Here is an 18,399-nt window from a genome sequence, read left to right as displayed (position 1 = left end):
TTTCAAATTGATACCTACAGAGATAAAGGATATACATTCTGAAGTCTAGGGAGGAACTAATTCTGTTTATTCTGTAAGCTGTGTGCCTCTGATTAGTAGAAGTTAGTATAGTAGAATACATCGAAAGAAAAACTTCTTTAGGATATTTTTCCTAAGTGTCAGAAGTGTTTAATTCGAATACAATATAAAATAATAAATAAAATATTAATATCTTTGAAGACTTTTATTTTGGTTTTAAAATATCATTTTATGATCACTGAAAATTACAGAATTCCCAGTGAAGGCCTAGAAAGGCAGCCTCAAATACCTTTCTCAGGTCATATCAGTTTTGATGAAGGGTTAAAAGTGTGTCTGTTTTTTGGTGTTCTGTCAGTGATCCAAGAAAAAATTATTATTTTTTCCCATTAATCTTGGCACATTATGGAAATGTTAGCTTTGTAAAACTGACTTTATAAGTCTTTGTTGGTGGACATCCAAGACTGATCGACATTGATCAGGGAAGGGTTTATGTAATGGATTTATCTTTTCAATAAAACTGTGAGGATCCGTAGGACTTTCCATTATCCAGGCAAAGTAATGAATAGGCCAGAAGCACAAGGACTAACCATTAGTCTTGAAGTGCTCAGTGGCACAATCTGGCTTCCATTTAAGCAAATAAAATTCACATTGATCCCACAGTAGGAACATGATCAGGTTAATTTATTTACTTAGTTCTGTCTGAGGAAAGGTTGAGAAGGACTTCAAGATTAGACCATGAGGTTTCAGGCCTACAGCAAATTCCATAGGATGAGCCTTTTTTCCCAGGCTGAACTAAGACTGGAATCTGTTAAAAACTGTAGAAACAATTTAGTCATAAGGGTGGAAGAAAAGCGTAACAATCCACACTTCATGGATTTTGGAAGGTCAGTCAAAACACAGCAATTTTTTTTGTGATTTTTTTCATGACTTCTTTAATGCACCAACTCTTAAGAATTTGAGGTGTCATTTTTAATTTTTTTTATTGGGAATGAACAATATTTTGATGAATTGCTGTAATTTGAAAGATTTGGCATTACTGATGAAGATTTTTCTTGTAAGCATGTAAACATACATCTGTCACTCATGACCAATACTTCCTTACCACCATGGGTGAGCTTTATCATTGTAGTTAATAATCAAAGGCTTTAACTGTCTATTTGTAAACTATGAAGTCAAATGTAAATATCAAAGGGCCCTAAAAAGGTCTAACTTTTCTGTCCCTTAAAAGTTGAAAAATTATTTGATCTTTAGCCTTTTCTTTCTAGCCTTTCTTTTAATGACTATTACTTCTTAAGGTTCAGTTTTCATCTTACATTTTCTAAAACCCAAAATGACTGTGTTAGTCCCTAAGTGCATCTGGATTCCACCCTTTACCTGCTGTTGCAGTCTATTTTTAGTCAATGTACTATAATATTGCCAAGATTTGTTTGCTTGATCTCACAAAATGTTTTCAGGAAAACATTATAAAAGAAAAAACATATGGTTTGCTATACTATGACTTCAAAGGTCCCAGCCCTACTGTGATATACTTACCAGCAAGGCACAGAGGAGCACTATCTCAGCACAGCTTTCTGGCACTGCAGGACTTAGGCTGATTTCTATTTTTATAACTGTCAAGGATAAGATCAAGTCTCCTAACAGAAAATCACCAGTTTTGGATAGTTCTGTTAGAAGGCAGCGTTGGAAAAAATCTATTTTAATGTCAAAATCTGTAGAATATAAATATAATATAAATATAAATAATAAATGGTTGATATAAAACCAGGTAAATTCACATTTTTACAAGATGCTTATTACTCAGATTACATCTCAGTGTATGAAAAATCGTAAATTTTGTGTACTTGCCTCGGCTGTGCAGAAGACTAAGCCAGACATATTGCTTCAATTTGAAGGAAAGCAAGAGATTATTTCCAAAATTGTACAACAATCAATTACCTCTTCAGGATGGCATGTGTCATATAACATCTACTCACTTCGGTGAGACACCCTTGCTGGAGTTACCACTGCCTGGGATGTAATATTAATGTGGGCAGCACCATGAGGATTAAGTCTGACACGTTGAAGGCTGCAGTGGAAGACTGACAACACTTTGGTGTGCTGAAGAAAGACACTCAGAATGACAGATTGACAGGACCGTGAAGCTTGTGACATAAAGATCATTACCAATTAAGATGGAGGTGAAGGAAGAACTGGGGTCAAAAGGGCACCTGCCTCGTCCTCTCTCAAATTTGTACGATTCCAGTTGAAACAGATGATCCTTTAAAAACAGAAAAATCACAGAAAAGAGCATAAACCCTACAGGCAAAGACAAAAAAGTCCTTAGAGATGAGCTTTAACTTTGTTATACCTTTATAATGGATTGACTTCATTAGGTAGAAAACAAAATTACGGTTGCTCACTGATGTACTAGTAAAAATTCTCTGGGTTTCTTCAAACCACCTTTGTGTGTGCACTACCCCAAAAAATGAGTAAAATATGCACTGAAATTGCACTTATTTTATTTCTGTGGGAGTAGGGAGTGAAGATTCCTCTATCTTTTCTCCAAAGTATCTAAACATTTAATAGATATCTAGCCATGGAATGTGTTCCCCCTCTTAAAACATTTTTTTTCAGTAGTTGTTAAATATATCATGCTCTGTTATCTTCCCTTGGTAGCTTTGAGATGTTTATAGATCTTCCTCATAACAGTTATGTTTAGGAATGAATCCCCATTTATGGTTTTCAGAGCAAATTTAACAGAATATCAGCATAAAAAGAACATCGGCAACTTAGTTTAATTTGTCTGTGTAAGGCTTTAAAGGCTGAGAAAAAATTTACAGTTTAATTTCATTTGCAATGCTGTTTCTCCCAGCTTTCTCAAAATAGCCTATTAATGCCTGATTAAAATATCAAGTGAGAGCACAATATTTTTTTTAATTTTTATATTAACAAAAAACCATGCACAGAACACATGGGTGGGGGAGAATAAAGAGGCGAATAGGGAGAAAGCTATGAAAGCTTCTTAAAATATATGACACCCAGCCATGAAGCATGTGACTAGTAAATATTTTGACAGTCTAGCGGTTCCAGTTCTGTGTAACAGTTTTACTCAGAAGTCTACTGAAATGCAGATTATATCAACATATTGGATAAATGCAGCCTACCTGTTTGTTAAACTAATCTCAGGTTCATGTTGCTAAAATGCTAATGCAAGTGTTTTGTGAGGCATTAAATTACATGTGACAGGACCCCAAATCCCCCAGAATTTTAAGGAGTATCTGCCTGGATTTCTCCCTTAAAGCGAATGTACTCAAAGAGGTACAAGAGGTTTTCAACAATAAAAAACCTATTTTATTAGACCTAATTTTTCAGGTATTTATTCAGATAACTCAGTATTTGCACAGAAAAAAGTTTGATATATCTAGACTGGACAAATAGTACCCTGGTGGTCATTATTCAAGTGTATGTAGTCCTTTTAGTCCTTATGCCGTTATAGCAGATACTTTTTTTCTGCTGTTGGTTACATTCATGTAATTTGGGGGGTTTGCAGCATATGCAGCTTGGTCCCTAAAAAATTGTGCTGTAGAGAGATACAGAAACCTGATAATGTGTCTGCCTTCTGCAATGCTGTATTCCCCACTCACCTATGTCCACCTATCCCACCCTACCACCTACAGATCTCTTTCTGCCTAAGCAAGTGCAATTGCCCCACAGCAAAACTAATGTTCTCTTCAGGTAGCTCCATTCATGACAGTTACGCTTTCCTGAAAAAAAAAAACAAACAAACATGAAAAGAGAAGGAGCAAAGAAGCAGAAGAGACCATTGCATAGGGCGGAAAACTGGCAAGGTAATAACAATAAAAAATGATTTATTTTTTAAAGGGCAGAAAGAAAAAGAAAAGAATGCAAGGAAAGTGGGGAAGTTGTAGATCTGTTAGTTCTCATTCACTGGTAAATAACTGAATATTTGTATGTGTTTCATTAAAAAGAGTTAATTGTAAATTTGTCACAAACCCCTCCACTTCAGAACGTTATTGACTGCTTAATCCCCAGATAAGCCAAGCTGATGTACCTATCTCCCATTCCCATCCGTCCAAATAATACATGCCATTTTCCTGCAACTTCTGATCAAAAAGATTCTCATTAGTTTGAGAGTTTCTATAAAAATGGGATGCAACTCAGAATTCAATTCTGGAAAAATAAGACATCTGTTTCATGTCTACTTGAAGTGAAAAAGCCACTCCAAATAAAGATAGCAAGCAAATACCATACAAATGTAAGTAGTAGTCCTAAAACTCACAAGATAATGAAGAATTCAGAATCTCACCTCTCCAGAAGCTCCTGTGTTGGAGCTGATGCAGCAGAAAATAATCATGCAGGGTAGAGACTGGTGGTGCAGGAATATTATTTTCTGCTGTATCAGCCTCAGTTGCACATCAGTAGTAACTATTTCCCCTCTGCTGTTGGGTAAATGTCAAACAATGAAGAAATATTTACCTGTGTGTGGAAATTTCAGCCCCATTACATACTTTTCGAACATCACACACCAGGTATTTTTCAAAACTAAATACCAAAGTATTTTGTATCAACAATACCAAAGTATTTTGTATCAACAGTAGAAAAAAAATAATAAATAAGGTGAACTCAGGAAGGGAAAGAAAAAACTTCTGAAACTGCACAAAAGGACTAGAGAGTCATAATTGTCATAAAATATGATGAAAAGGAAATACTTCTAAAAGCAATCTGACTGCATGATGTTATTCATTCTTTAATCAGGTAATAAAAATAAAGTTACCCAGGAAAAAGTTTCTCTTCTGAGATCTCAACTAAACTATTTGTCAATCAGTTCAATAAACACACACACAGTTTTTAGAGAGAAATACATAGAAGTAAGGGAAGAGATAAACTGAGGGTTAAAATTTAATAATTTTTTCTGATCTTAATACTTTCTGTTCATTTTTCCCCACTGTAAAATAAACTTTTCTATGAAAGGAAAAAGTAACAGATTTAAAACTGATTGTAGAAAAAACATACTCAGATAAAGTGATCAGGTGTGGAAACAAAATTGTTTTGAAACAGTACTTGAAGAAGTTGTACTATCCGTACTTCATGGTTTCTAGTGCATGGATCATAGTTCGTCCTACATAGGAAATACAAACTGGATTTTTTGTGCTGTAGGACAAGGCATAATCCCACCAGGGCATCACAGACCACACTTCATATTCATGTTTTCCGCTGATAAAATGCCACCGATATTCAGATCAGGGAGTCTTGGCTGGTGTGGGAGGCTTCCAGATGATGTGGAAAGATTTTGCATCATTGTACACCAAATTATAATATCATAATGAAAAAGCTACTAATGGAGTTAACCATTCCCCTGAGAATCCAGATGAAATAAATGGTAAAGACAAACCTACCTCTTTTAACATTCATGACATGAATACGTTTAAAACATCCAACTATATGACCACAGAATGAAAACGTTAAGCAGAATGCATATTATCCTTTCATTATCTGCATTTTAACAGCTGGAATTTCTGAGCAAGGATTGTAGTCCAAATACATCATCTAATGCTAACAGTGAAGGTAGACAAAAATTTGGATTTCAGTGCAATTTGGAGTTTTTAAGTGGATTTCACCGGGTTTGATATAAAGCAGGATATGTATCTCATAAATTTTTGCAGATACATGTAACTCTCTGAAAAGTCACTAAACATGTAAACAATGACTCCTCCATGAAAGATTTTCAACCTTCACCTTTTAGGACAGCATACCAAATATTCCATGGTTGCAGTAAGTCATTCCCATCACTGGGGCAAGTAACTGAAGATCTGGTGTTAGATATGTCAGCTTCCACGGGATGCCAGTTTAAATGAAATGAGTGTGACACATTAATAATCAGCTTGGAAGGCTAATACCATAATTCTAACCCTCCTTGCTGTTTGTGACATTGGAATCCCTTGAGAAACATCAGAAGAAAACTGACATTTTCCTCACAGATTATCCAACACAGCAATTCAACATTGCAATTTATTTTACAGGCACTTTTCAGGGGTTTAGGGTAAAAATTATGCAAAAACACATATGGAGGGCTGGGAGTGGAATTACAAATTTCTACATGTAGTTTGGGAAAAGGAATGGGGTCTGGGTTTGATTTATGATACCTATGACTTAGGAAACATAATACACTTTCAAGTTCTATTAAAATAATAATGTTCTTTAAAAAGAAATATAAGATATTTCCAAGGCATCAAGCATTTTGTCATTACCTTGATGTGAATTGATAATTTTAGACAATGAAGAAAAATGTAGGCTATAAATAATAATGAAAGAAAAGGTCAGTCAGAACCATTAAAATTTAAAGACTGCATTTAACTTTTGTGGCAAAAAATTGCTTTCTCTAGTGCCAAGTGCTGCTTTGCTCTGGTTCAAGACAGCGTTTATGCCTGTGATTAATTTAAAACATATGTTTACTTCCATTCCTATTCAGCAAAGAACCTAAGCCTATTCTCAGTGTTAATACAATGGCTGTATCTTTTCACTAAACCAGGTACTTAAAAATATAGAAGCTTTGGTTGGATTTTCCCTCCAATATTATTTTTATAAGGAAACATAATTTGATTTTCTGTAAAGGGATTTTTTTTCCACTTTACATTTTTATTATTTTCCAGGTAACAAAAAAGTCAAATGTATCATACTAGCATTTTTTAAAAGGAAATTTAAACCACTTCAGAACCTTTAATTACACACTTAACTGTGAATGTATATGCTCCAACAGTAGAGCCAAAGCCTGCTCTCCAGGAGACCTGTGCCTTTTTGTGGTTGGTACATTTTTTGGTTGTTTGGGGAGTTTTTGAAAGTGGGGCTGGTGTTGTTTTGGTGGGCTTTTTTAAGAAGTCCATGTTACTTATATTGCAGGATAGTAAATCGTATTTAGAGTGTTGTAGGGAGAGACTGTGCAGGTTTTCATAAGTTTTTAACACTGGCTATACTACTCACTGTCGATGTAACTCACTGTTCAAAATTCGTTCTTAGCATTAATGATCTCATAGTTATTCACCCTTAATTAAGAATTGTGAGAGTTATTTGTTGCATTTCATTTACTAGGGGTCATATATTTGAGACCCTTTTAAAGAGAACCTTGAATAAGAAGGTTCATGTGCAAAGGACATGGAATGGGAAAATCTAAAATAGAGATGCATTGCTTATACCAAGCCATGAGAAGTGTTTGTTACCTTGATAAAACTGTGTGTGCTAGTGTGATATGATCTGCTCTTTTTTCTGTTCAAATAATTCCTAAGGCATCAAAAAAGGGAATGTAAATGCCAAAGAGTCACCTTATTTGATCATAGTGCCCTGTCTGAGGAAGAAGACTATTGGGAAGGGATGGGACTGACTCCTCAAGGTAAGGACATTCCAAAGAACTGGTGAGCTGAGTGACCTGGTAAAGTGGGGTTTAAAGAAGGGTCATCAGAGTCAGAGGCTGAAGCCCAGAGAAAGAGAGAGAACTGCAAATGGAGATGGTATGGAAGAGAGAGGGCTGCCAAAGGGATGTTCACATCCCTGTTCTCAAGCCAGTATGTTCAGAAGCTTTCCTTAAGCCTCTGAACAAAAGCTGTCAGGTTAATTTTCACTTGCAGGGTTTCCTTCTCACAGAGCGCTTCCATTGAAGTCCATTACAATGTTGCCGCCCTTCTTTATGAGAACAACACTGAGACCCTTATCCCAAAACTAGGGATATTGTACTTGGATTCACTGGTTCCAGGTACTCCCTTTTTTTTTTTTTTTCCTAATACTATCTTAAAACCGCAGTAACAAAACAATAAAGTAACAGATGGGAAAAACTGTGATTTTAAAACTTCATCAAGTTAGGTACACAGTGACACACAGTTGTGGTTTTATCAACAGTCTTCAGTGCCCTGAAAATGAAAGTAACTTATGCAATCTCCAAGACAGTAAACAGAATTTATTCAGTAGAAAATAAAATTTATAAAATTTAACATAGCAGTTGTCCTGTTTCTAAAGAAAGAAAACAATTATTGCCCATATGTACTTTCCCATTTATTAAAATAATTTTAAAGTCTGATTTAATATTAACATAACGCCTTTAAAGTCTGGCATTTTGTACATACATATGTACCCATGTGTACTCACACAGCCTAACATGAGGAACAAAGAACTTTTTTCCAAAATGAATCAAACATAAGTTTTGTAAAGCATTTTACTAGTGTAACTGGATTTTTTTTCTCATGTGAGAAATTGAATGCTGACTCAATCCAGAGAAATTCTGTGACCACAATAGAAAGTGAAATGCAATGCATAGGATAAATCTCATCTTGATTTCCATTCTCCTTTGCACTATGTTTTTAGTATAAATTCACATGACATTTTCTTGCAAATATTCTTTAGTTCTGTATATTCTTAAAACACTTTTTTCACTTTTATTCTTTCTTGTAGACTCACTTATTCTTACGTTTTTATTATGACATAGAAAGACACACTGAATACACTACGCAGAGCCCTCTTTTAGGAAGAATGAACCTTGACTTCCTCATTAAAAAAAAAATAAATCTGAAAAATCACAGAACATGTCTGTAAATCAGCAGAAAATATAATTCAAATATAAGTCTCTAAACTTAACTCTCAACTCCATGACCTGTCTTAATCTGTACATTTGCCTCATGAAAAAGGCACAGGTTAAAAGAGATATGAAGTAAAAAGTTTTGGTTTTGCAAAAACCAAACAGAATATAACATACTGGGTCAGGCCTGAAAAGTCGTCTCATGTCACATAGCCTTTTGTATTTAAGCAGACTAAATTCTGGTGCTAAGAAAAATGTGTATTAACAGTATCTGATAGCTATAGTCCCAAATATTAGGTAGGTGCATAACTAATGTCAATCCAACTAACTCATTCAAGAAATTAAAAATCTAAACCCAATAGAAAATGAATCAATATGATGAGGTTTATATAAAGGAATCTGTCTTCCAAATTTTTATAATAATACTAATAAGTTTCTATTGCAACTTACTGGCCTATTTAAGTCAATGTAACACAGGCATGCAGATATTAGCATGCAGGGTGAGTAACACAAGGATGCTCCAACAGTTGAAGAAATTTTAATTTCATGACGTACTATCTTCTTCAAAAAATCCAAACACTAATTTTCCAAAGTTTCTGAGCACTGGCAAAAAGTTTCTCTGCTTGTTGTCAGAGGATAACTAACATTTAAAATTACACCTTCCATGTTCACTCAACTTTATTTTCCAAGCCAAATGGGGAAACAATATTAGGAAAGAGTCCTCAAAGAACTGGCTGAAATAGTCAGGTCTCTGCTATTTAACATAATTAAGATTATTTGGGACATAGTATTTCTTCTAAGGATCTGTTTTCAATCCTCTTTACTATCCAGTGACATACTGAAAAGATCAATCGTCCTATGGGATGAGAGTGCATAAAATGTTACAGACATTAAATCCTCCCTAAAACTTCAGATGTATTTTTCAGGTCTATGCATTTTATTCCACAGTTAAATGATTAAGACACATTGGGCTCCAATCTGAAAACATGTTTAAAATCTGGAGTTATGTCAGACTGCTGTCTGAGTTTGCTAAAGGATTAGCAATTTGTGACTTGTGTCAAAATATCTGGCCTAAAGTGACAGAAAGAATATATTTCCCTGATTTAATGTGTGTGAAATACTCCAGCAATAGGAAAAAAAAAAAAAAAAAAGCCAACCCCTCCCAGCTACCCAGCATATAGAAATCATAGGCATTTACCCTTAGCAGTTCAGAATGTTTAAGCAGAAGTGAGTGAATAAGTCAGAATTTTAGGAGGCATGTCTTTGCATGACCTTAAACTGGATACATAAACTCATTAGGGTCCTATGGCATAGAATAGGACCATTAAAAAATAAATTATGATCATATCGCACTAGTGTGATAGGTAGTATATATGAAACTTCCAGGGACCACATAAAGGATCTCTGGAACTAAAATGCTTGGATGGCTGTATACAGAGATACATTTTTATGGCCAGGTGAAAGAGGAGCTAAAGATAGCTCCAAATTGCTCTACAAAAGCAAAGGGATTTCTGTGAAGTGCAGTCTTTACACAGAGCCTCGCTGGCCAAGACTCTCCTTTTCCTTGATTTTGGCAGGCTAAACTGGTGTTGAGGTTTTGAGGGTCACATCAGAGCAAATACCAAATAAAAACTCTCACCTAACGATTGCTGTCCTAACAACTGGGACAAAGGGAGGACACAGCTCTGTGGTCGAGTTTACAGTCTAGGCTTTGGTGGTGGATGGAGCAACAGGTGGCTCGGGTGTGGAGAGGACAACAGCTACATTCAACCAAGAATGGCTTTCAGAAGGAAAGCAGATACCCTGGAGAAGTTCTGCCTCCGTGGACTGGAGCCTTAGACAGCCAGCAGTCCTCTTGCAGAGCTTCAGCAGGGCGTCCCAAAATGGGACATTCTGGAAGAAAGGGCAGAGAAGCGGATCTACTGCCTCTTGATGACACGCACGAACTGCAAGCAGCACTACTTTTTAGTTCACTTTTTCACCTGGATCAATTTTCCTGGATAGATCTAAGTCAAATAAGAATAATAACCAGTAATAAAGTATACAGGAATTATAGAATATTAAGGATGCACTTTATAATTTGGGAAAATATTAACTGAACCCTGTCATTGTTAAGTTTTTGCTGGTTTTATTTATGATGACTAACACGTTATTGAGCAGTACCTCGACTCCTCAAACAATGCCATAGACTTCAGCAGGTGCCCTCACTTAGAAAAAAACTTTTTCTCGTAAATAAAGGTGTCAGAATCTAAAAATCACTGTGAGTAGAGCTGGAATATTTTACCTACCCCCATCAAATTACCACACAGGGGGAGTATTTCTTTCTCTTTGGGCTAATAATATTATTCCTCTGTATTGATTTGTTCTGTCCTGACCTGTTTAATCTTGCAAAGGGCAGATCTAATATGATGGAAAATTCATTTCATATGGCTGGTCAGTTCTCTACCAATCTGCCAAATTGAACTTAAACTTCACATATGGCCATATTTAAACAATATTCAAAAGTGGTGAATGTCATTCACCTCATTTTATGGATGGAGAGTCCTGTCAAACAAACCTGTTGTCTGTTACAATGGGTAAGAATGACAAGTACAACTGTGCTGATACAGAATACTTGGTTTTCTCTTAGTTTCAGGTAATTGGTATTATTTGAAATACCACTTGAAATACTTGATATTTCACTTAGTAGGTAGCTGTTTGATGAAACAATGTGCATTGTAGAATTATTAAGAAATAAAAACTGCTGACAAATATCAAAGTATAGTTGTTACTAGGTACGCATCAATGAATCTTTTTTTACTGGAGGTTTCCCTACATTTTGTTTTTGATAGAAAGATGATTTTTTAATTGAGTGGCAATGGGGAGGCATAAGTAATGAAGAGAAAAGGTTAATGAGAGCCCTGGGTGCACTCAGGTTATGGGGTGCTCTGAACACTAAGCTAAAGGTCAGAAGCTAACAAAGTAGATTTTAATATAACTGTATCCAGAGTGGTGTGTTTTAGAGTAGGAAACACAGTCTGTTATCTGAAGTACATCAGAATGCCCTAGAAGGTGGAGGTTCAGATTTTGTTCAGATTACTTTCACATATCAGGCTGAGGTGCCTCATTTAGGATCCCAAGATCCTATCCCAGGTGCCTTGTTACAGCTGACAGTGACAGACACCTCTAGAAATCTCTTCATTGACTTTGTCATGTGAGACTATTAATTAGGTGCCTCATCTAAGTGTGTAACCTGGGATAAGTCTGTGCTCCAGAGAAGAACTTTGGGTCCCAAGTGCAAAATACTAAAAAGAGATTTCTCATTGTGATGCTGTGCCAAGGACTCAGCACTTGAGTCTATGGAAAGAGGGATCTCAAACAGAGGTAGGGAAGTGACCTTGCCTGTACACACACCATCGAACAGCATGTCTGGTTCTAGTGTCTGCACTTCCAGAACACGTGAAAATACTGCACAGAGTTCACAGGAAGGACACAAGTAAGATTGAGGAATCCTTGTGACAGGAGGTTTAAAGAGCTATATTTATTCAGCTTATCAAAAAAAAGTGAAGAGGTGGCTTGGTCTTTGTGCATAGGTACTTATATGTGGAAAAGATGTGGAATAGATAGTGGGAGACTTTTCAACTTTACTGTCAAAGGGGTATCAAGGTTAAATGACAGGAAGTTGAAGTTAGATAAATTTAACCTTTTATAAGTGGCTATTTCCTAACGTTGAAAGTAATTAAATGTTAGGACAGCTTGCCAGAGAAATAGCGGTGTTACCATTATCTGGATTCTTTGAAATGACAATACATATTTTCCTGAAAATATTTTAATTCAATATCTGGGAGAAATTATCCATGCGGTGTGTGACTGATCACATGAAATGGATGGGCTTTGGCCTTTGTTTCTATTTATGCAATACCTATTTATGCAATACCTACTACCCCTTTCCCAGCAAAGCATGGGAAGAACAGAATTGTCCTTTCTTCATTATCCTTACCACACTTCACATACACAGCTGTTCATTAAGGTAATTATTATATCCAAAACACATGAACTTTAATTTCTCACATAACCATAGGCATTGGTTCAGAAGGAACCTTTTCACCATTTCACAAGAGGATGTTTGTCTTTTCTTTTGAAAGGTTTGGAGATTGGCCTGTTGCAGAAGTTGGATTGTTACTTCAGTTGGTGCAGAATTTTTTTTTTTATTATTTTATATTTTGTTGGCTAGTACTTTCTCATTTTAGGAGTACACAGGTAAACCCTGGTTTCAGTGAGAAATACTTCTTCAAGTCAGGGTTGAAGTGGGTCTTCAGCTTTTTCCCTTTTGTAGCACAGCACCTTTCTTGTATGCTGTGAGCATAGGGGTAATCATCAGCTAACAATTTCCTGCCTATTATGAGTGTCGGTACCATTTAATCTGTCTTGAAATGCACACACATTTCACTTCCAAAACCTGAAATACCTTAATCTAATTGAAATTTGGGACTTTTGGATGTTTTGGTGCAATTTGACAAGCTGTGATGTGGACATTCAGACTAGATGATGTAATGAACCCCTCTGGTTAAAGATTCTAGGACCTTGTGCTGCCTACTTGGCAGCACTTTATGTATATGAACATTTGATACTGGTTTAAACATCATCCAACTTAAAGACTAATTTCACATGAACTATAGATGCAGAGGACTGCAAGAAATAAGCAATTTCCTAGTATTTAGGATTGCAGATTCAAATGCATAAATAGTGAGCTGAAAAACCTGCTAAGATTTGGTGGGTGGCATTCTAACTGGTGGCTTTGCGCTCATGCCTAGGGGCACTGTACTTCTAAGCAAATATTTTCAGGGCAAGAATCTGTCACACATTCTATCTAATGAAGGACTGACCAACACCCACTTCTGTTTGGTCAGTGAAACCAGATGTTCCTCCTCCCTAATCCTCTGCAAACTGAGAGCACAGATGAGGTAATAGGAAAAAGCATGGAAAGGGAGTAACTGGGCAGATCATTGTTTGTTTTGATTATAAATATACGTCAGAAACAATATCCTAAAATAATACCTATAAATATGTGTACAATTTCATTTCATAACAAAGGTGAAAGAATGATGACATTACCAAATGCTGGTCACAAGCAGAAGAATTATGCCCTGTAAAAACTAGCCTGAGGTATGACTGGAACATTCTCTTTTAACTTCCACATCAATTCACTTCATTTTGCTAAAGAGCAAGCTGAAGAGCTTGTGCTGCCTGCATTTGTTTGGTGTAGAGGCAAATGGAAAGCTTATTGCACTGTTGAACTTTAGCCTGGTTTTGCTATGAAGCACAGAATATGTAGAAAAGGCACTGCCCCTCCCTACATCCAACGAGATATTAAGGGCAACATAGATTAGAAAGAAGAAATTCCAACTTGACCGAAGTGTTCTCCAAACAAACAAATACACTTGCTGTTTCACTAAAGGCAATTCCTTTCTAACAGGCCTTAAAGACTGAGAATTTAGAGCTATTGTTCCCTGATAAGCAGAATCTCATCTGGCTAATTGCAGAGGAAATAGCATAATAAAAAATACATCAGATTAGGAACACCAAGGGGGAGACCCCCAGAAACCACCAGTGTATTTTGTGGAAAGGGTGACTAGGTCCATCAGCCTTTTGAGGTTGGAGAAACACAGCTGTAGGCAGTTTACTGAGTTAAATGAGGCATTGAAAATGGTACTTTGCCAGCTCAGTGTACATATTAAAAATTTACAGCGTGTTCTAGAAGAGAAATTCTTCATGCACTGTTCTTTCCCACAACTTTTATTCCCCCAACAAGTTTTGTCATGCAGAGATGCCTTCCTCTTCCAGGAATCAGCTCTATCTTGTCATCACACAGTTTGCAAAAACTTAGGATATTACTTCTGCACATTGTTTTCAAATTGCCACTCATTTTGCCGGTCCTATGGAGGCAGAGTAATCTCTTTAGCTGTATCTGTTGGAACCCTCATGTGGGCTTGTTAAAGGTGCTTTGTGAGGTATTTAATAAGGCAGTCTGGATCATTGGAAGGCCTCTGGAGCATCCCTAAAACCTGTTGCTCTGCTGAACAGATAACTCATTAAGAAAAAAATCATTGCCTAACTGCAGGTAGCACATCTAATTTATCTCAGGTTTATCATAATCCACCTAGGATATTTTGAGCTATACGGAACAGTAGTGGAGTACTGTTTTACTAGCGGCTAGATTTGCAGGACCACAGACTGAGACAGAAAGCACTTCCTGCAGTACTTATTTTCTACTACCAACACTGAAAAGTTTATATAAATACAAAAGGAAGGGAATGGGTGCAGATGCTTCCCCACTTTCTGCATTGGCATTAAAAGCAACAGGAGAGACAAATGTTGATTTAGTGAGAATGGAAGAAGAGTAAAATCTCTTTTTCCCTGCACTTTTCTTCTTCTATATTTGTTTGAAGACTTATCTCAGATGTTTTTCTCACAGAGTGCATGGGAAGAATGCATATTAAATTAAATTCATCATGGGAAATTTGGGGTGGAGGGTCTCTGACTCTTGCGTTCCCCAGAAAAAAAATGAACTCTCCTGCATTTCTCAATGACAGAAAAATAGAAACAGAAGGAACCCAACCTTTTCTGACCTGCATGGATTTTTGACATTTGGAGGCATTTCATGAAGTCAGTGATAATGAACTCACTTACTGGCTGAAAATTAATTTTCTTATGGATTTTTTGGCCAAGATTTTGTAATATGTTGTTCTGCAGACACCAATAGTTGTTCTGTCTGCAAAGTCAGCACTCTGTTTTTTCCTAATATGTAATTTATTTCTAAATGGAAGAAAAACATTGGGTAATTTGCTGAAATGTTTAAATTTGGGAAAGCAACATTCATCAGAGTCAGGGTAATTAGAAAGAGAGAAAAAGATGAAAAGCTGCATGTTACTGTTAGTGACTGCACTTGTATATTTTTAGAAAGATAATATCTGGCAACAGCTTTACTAAAGTGAACAGTCTGGAATTCCAAAGCAATATCAATTGAACAAGTATTACAATAGAAAGACTGCAGTAAACCATTATATATTTAATCTTTCAAATGGATATATAGTTTGTCATATAATTTATAAATATTTTTTTAGAAAAATATATTTGGCTAGATGCTGTTAGCATAACACACGTTCAAGGTAGAATTCAATGAAGCCAATATTTATTGCTTGTTGGTTTATAGGATCAACATATTCAAATATAATACTTTATATTAAGACAAAATACATACTATCATTAGATTTCTATAAGCCATTAAAAGCATGACAGAAGCCTTTAAACATTTGTAATGTATAGTAGTACAATTTGGTTTTGAAAGTTTCAAAGCATGTTTCAATTACTACATAGTAAGTTATACGATTATTTTCTAGACAGACTGGTTAGGGGAATGGACATTTTTACTGTGTTTTTTGAGAAACCTAGAGGTTCTGTTTTTCAGTAAGTTCCAAGGAGTAATGATCTGCCAATGAGGCAATCAAGTTCTGTGCATTTCTGGAAACAGCTCCCCTTTTGGCTTCACTGATCATGGATAAGAGCTCAGTGTTATCCAAGACACAGCTCAAACCTGTTTTTGATAAGAAAACATGGACTCACAGCTGCTCAAGAATGTAAGGCTTTATACAGGAGGCAGAAGGTTCCTTTCCACAAGCTGGATTACACCTTACAAAAATGTGCTAAACACAAGATCAGGATGCCATACAGAATGACCATGATTATGGCTTTGGGATACTCTCACTGTTCAGAGGAAAAACCGTAATGCTCCATTTTATTATCAAATGGCTATTCAGAAACAGAAGACTTTACGTAAACTTTTGTGGCAAGCCAGCATGGGACTACTGAGCACCAGGAACAAGAATCTTGACTGGATGTTTTGTTCCAACAAATTATTTCTCTTTGGTGTGCTCAATAAATTGCTGGAGATAAGGTTATAGAAAATATAATCCTGCTATTCTATCATGTTGCAAAAAGCCTGTATCGCTAATTTGTATTTATATTCATTTTGTAATTTAAGAACCCTGCAGTTTTTACTGAGAGGGTTGCATCTTCCCTTCATCGTCAGCTCAGGATGAAACTTGTGGTTAAGGACCCTGATGACAGGACAAGTATTTTCTCCTTGTTGATACTGCTGATTCATAGTTCCATATAGAAGAGTGAGTCTAGTTTCATATGCTGTGTTAGCTAGCTATCTGGTTACACAGGAGTCTGCTCTAAGGGCTCCCTCTTTACCTCCAACACTTTATACCTTTACGCATCTGCGAAGTGTCATTGTCCATGTGTATATAAGCCTTAAATACACCTTATGCTACTTAAAGAGATTCTGTTCAGAAGTGACACGGTTTGTGATCAAAGTCATATTTTACTGAAATTGAAGTTCAATATATTTATTACAAAATGTCAACAATATCTAAAAAATGTTCTTTTCAGATAGCAGCATATTATGAACTGTATTTAACTGCATGTAACTGCATATTATAAACCAGCATTTATCCTTCAAATGAAAAGTCTGTTTTACTTTTTTTTTTTTTTTAATAAAGGTGTTTGGGTCTTATTTATAAATGGAATAGCATCATTATATTTTTAAGATTGTTTCATTTATTATCATCTTTCCATAACAGTCAGACGGTGAGAAAGAGGAGCTGAGATGCTGAGATGGAAGAAATGGGGAACAGTAACCAGAAGTTGTCGGATCAGGATACTCTGACCAAACAGAGATCAGCAGAGACTGCACTGCAATTTTCTAAGGAACATGTCCCTTCCCTTCCCTTCCTGCAGTTTCATGATGTTCTTATCAGTCAAAGAAAGCAAGAATACCAATTTGTCTACTCAGTCACATACCATGGGTTATTTTTAACCTACCATACACATGGCACCTGTCTTTTTTAATCCTGATGGTCAGCTTTTCAGATAATGGAAACTAATATAGCTACTTAGTAGTGTAGCAAATATATTTCCTGTTGGTCTACACAAATAGAAAAATGGTGATTTTCCCATGACTTCAGTGTGGGTAAAATTTTAGAACCTGTTTGACAAGGGAGAATAATAAACAAAAAGAAGGAAAGGAAGTGCAGTGATACATAAGGGGATGATCATGGGCCACACATTCTTATATAGGAGTCTTGTTTCTCATTTTTTGTTTTTCTGGTTTCTATTTTTATTAGCCTGTTGCTTATGCTATCTTAGTGTTCCTAAATATACAGACATTGATTAATACAAACTGGACCAGGAAGCCTGACAGGAAGTTCATGAGAGGAGCAAAGACGACATGCAAAATTGCCTTATTTTAAAATTACGTATTATTTAATTCCTTCCTCAGTTTCAGAAGGCGGTGTGTTTCTGCAATTCAGATAACCTCAAATCTAAGTGCTGTGCTAGATGCTTCTGATTCTGACAGCAGTTTGAGGTGCATGGCATGGGTTGGACCCTTGGAGATTATTTCTGGTGATGTGGTTCTAGTTTGGTTTGTCAAACCAAACATTTACTGAGAAAAACCTAACCAAAAAGATTTTACTAAAATAACCCTTGAGTAAACCCACCCTGAGTTGATTTAAATGAGTACACTTTAAAAACTTTTATATCTGCAATTAATATTTTTTCAATCCAAGTGCTTATTTTACGTCAGCTCCAGCCCCTGCCCTCTGTTTTCCTATTGTTCTGACCGGTAAACAATACTGTAGGCATGGGACAAGTCTGAAGAGCTGCTTTAACTCATTAGGTACAAAACTGTCTGTTAAGTGTGGAGTACAACAATTAAAGTGATGTAAGAGACAGAATTAAACCATTTTGTTATTGAGAGTTTAATGCTGAAATTTGTG

At 36.0% G+C, this 18,399-nt stretch overlaps 1 protein-coding gene across 1 annotated transcript in view; it reads right to left on the bottom strand.

Moving 5' to 3' along the window:
* SEMA3E (semaphorin 3E) overlaps positions 1 to 18,399 on the bottom strand; it is a 145,237-nt gene that overhangs the window by 37,960 nt on the left and 88,878 nt on the right. Inside the window, exon 5 of the mRNA XM_056341837.1 lies at positions 2,182 to 2,275. Within this exon, the coding sequence (XP_056197812.1) occupies positions 2,182 to 2,275 (94 nt within the window). The remainder of the gene's footprint in view (positions 1 to 2,181; positions 2,276 to 18,399) is intronic.

The sequence above is a fragment of the Falco biarmicus genome, chromosome 5, assembly GCF_023638135.1.
Source record: "Falco biarmicus isolate bFalBia1 chromosome 5, bFalBia1.pri, whole genome shotgun sequence".
NCBI classification, from domain to species: domain Eukaryota; kingdom Metazoa; phylum Chordata; class Aves; order Falconiformes; family Falconidae; genus Falco; species Falco biarmicus.
This window is presented reverse-complemented; position numbering and strand designations above follow the sequence as displayed.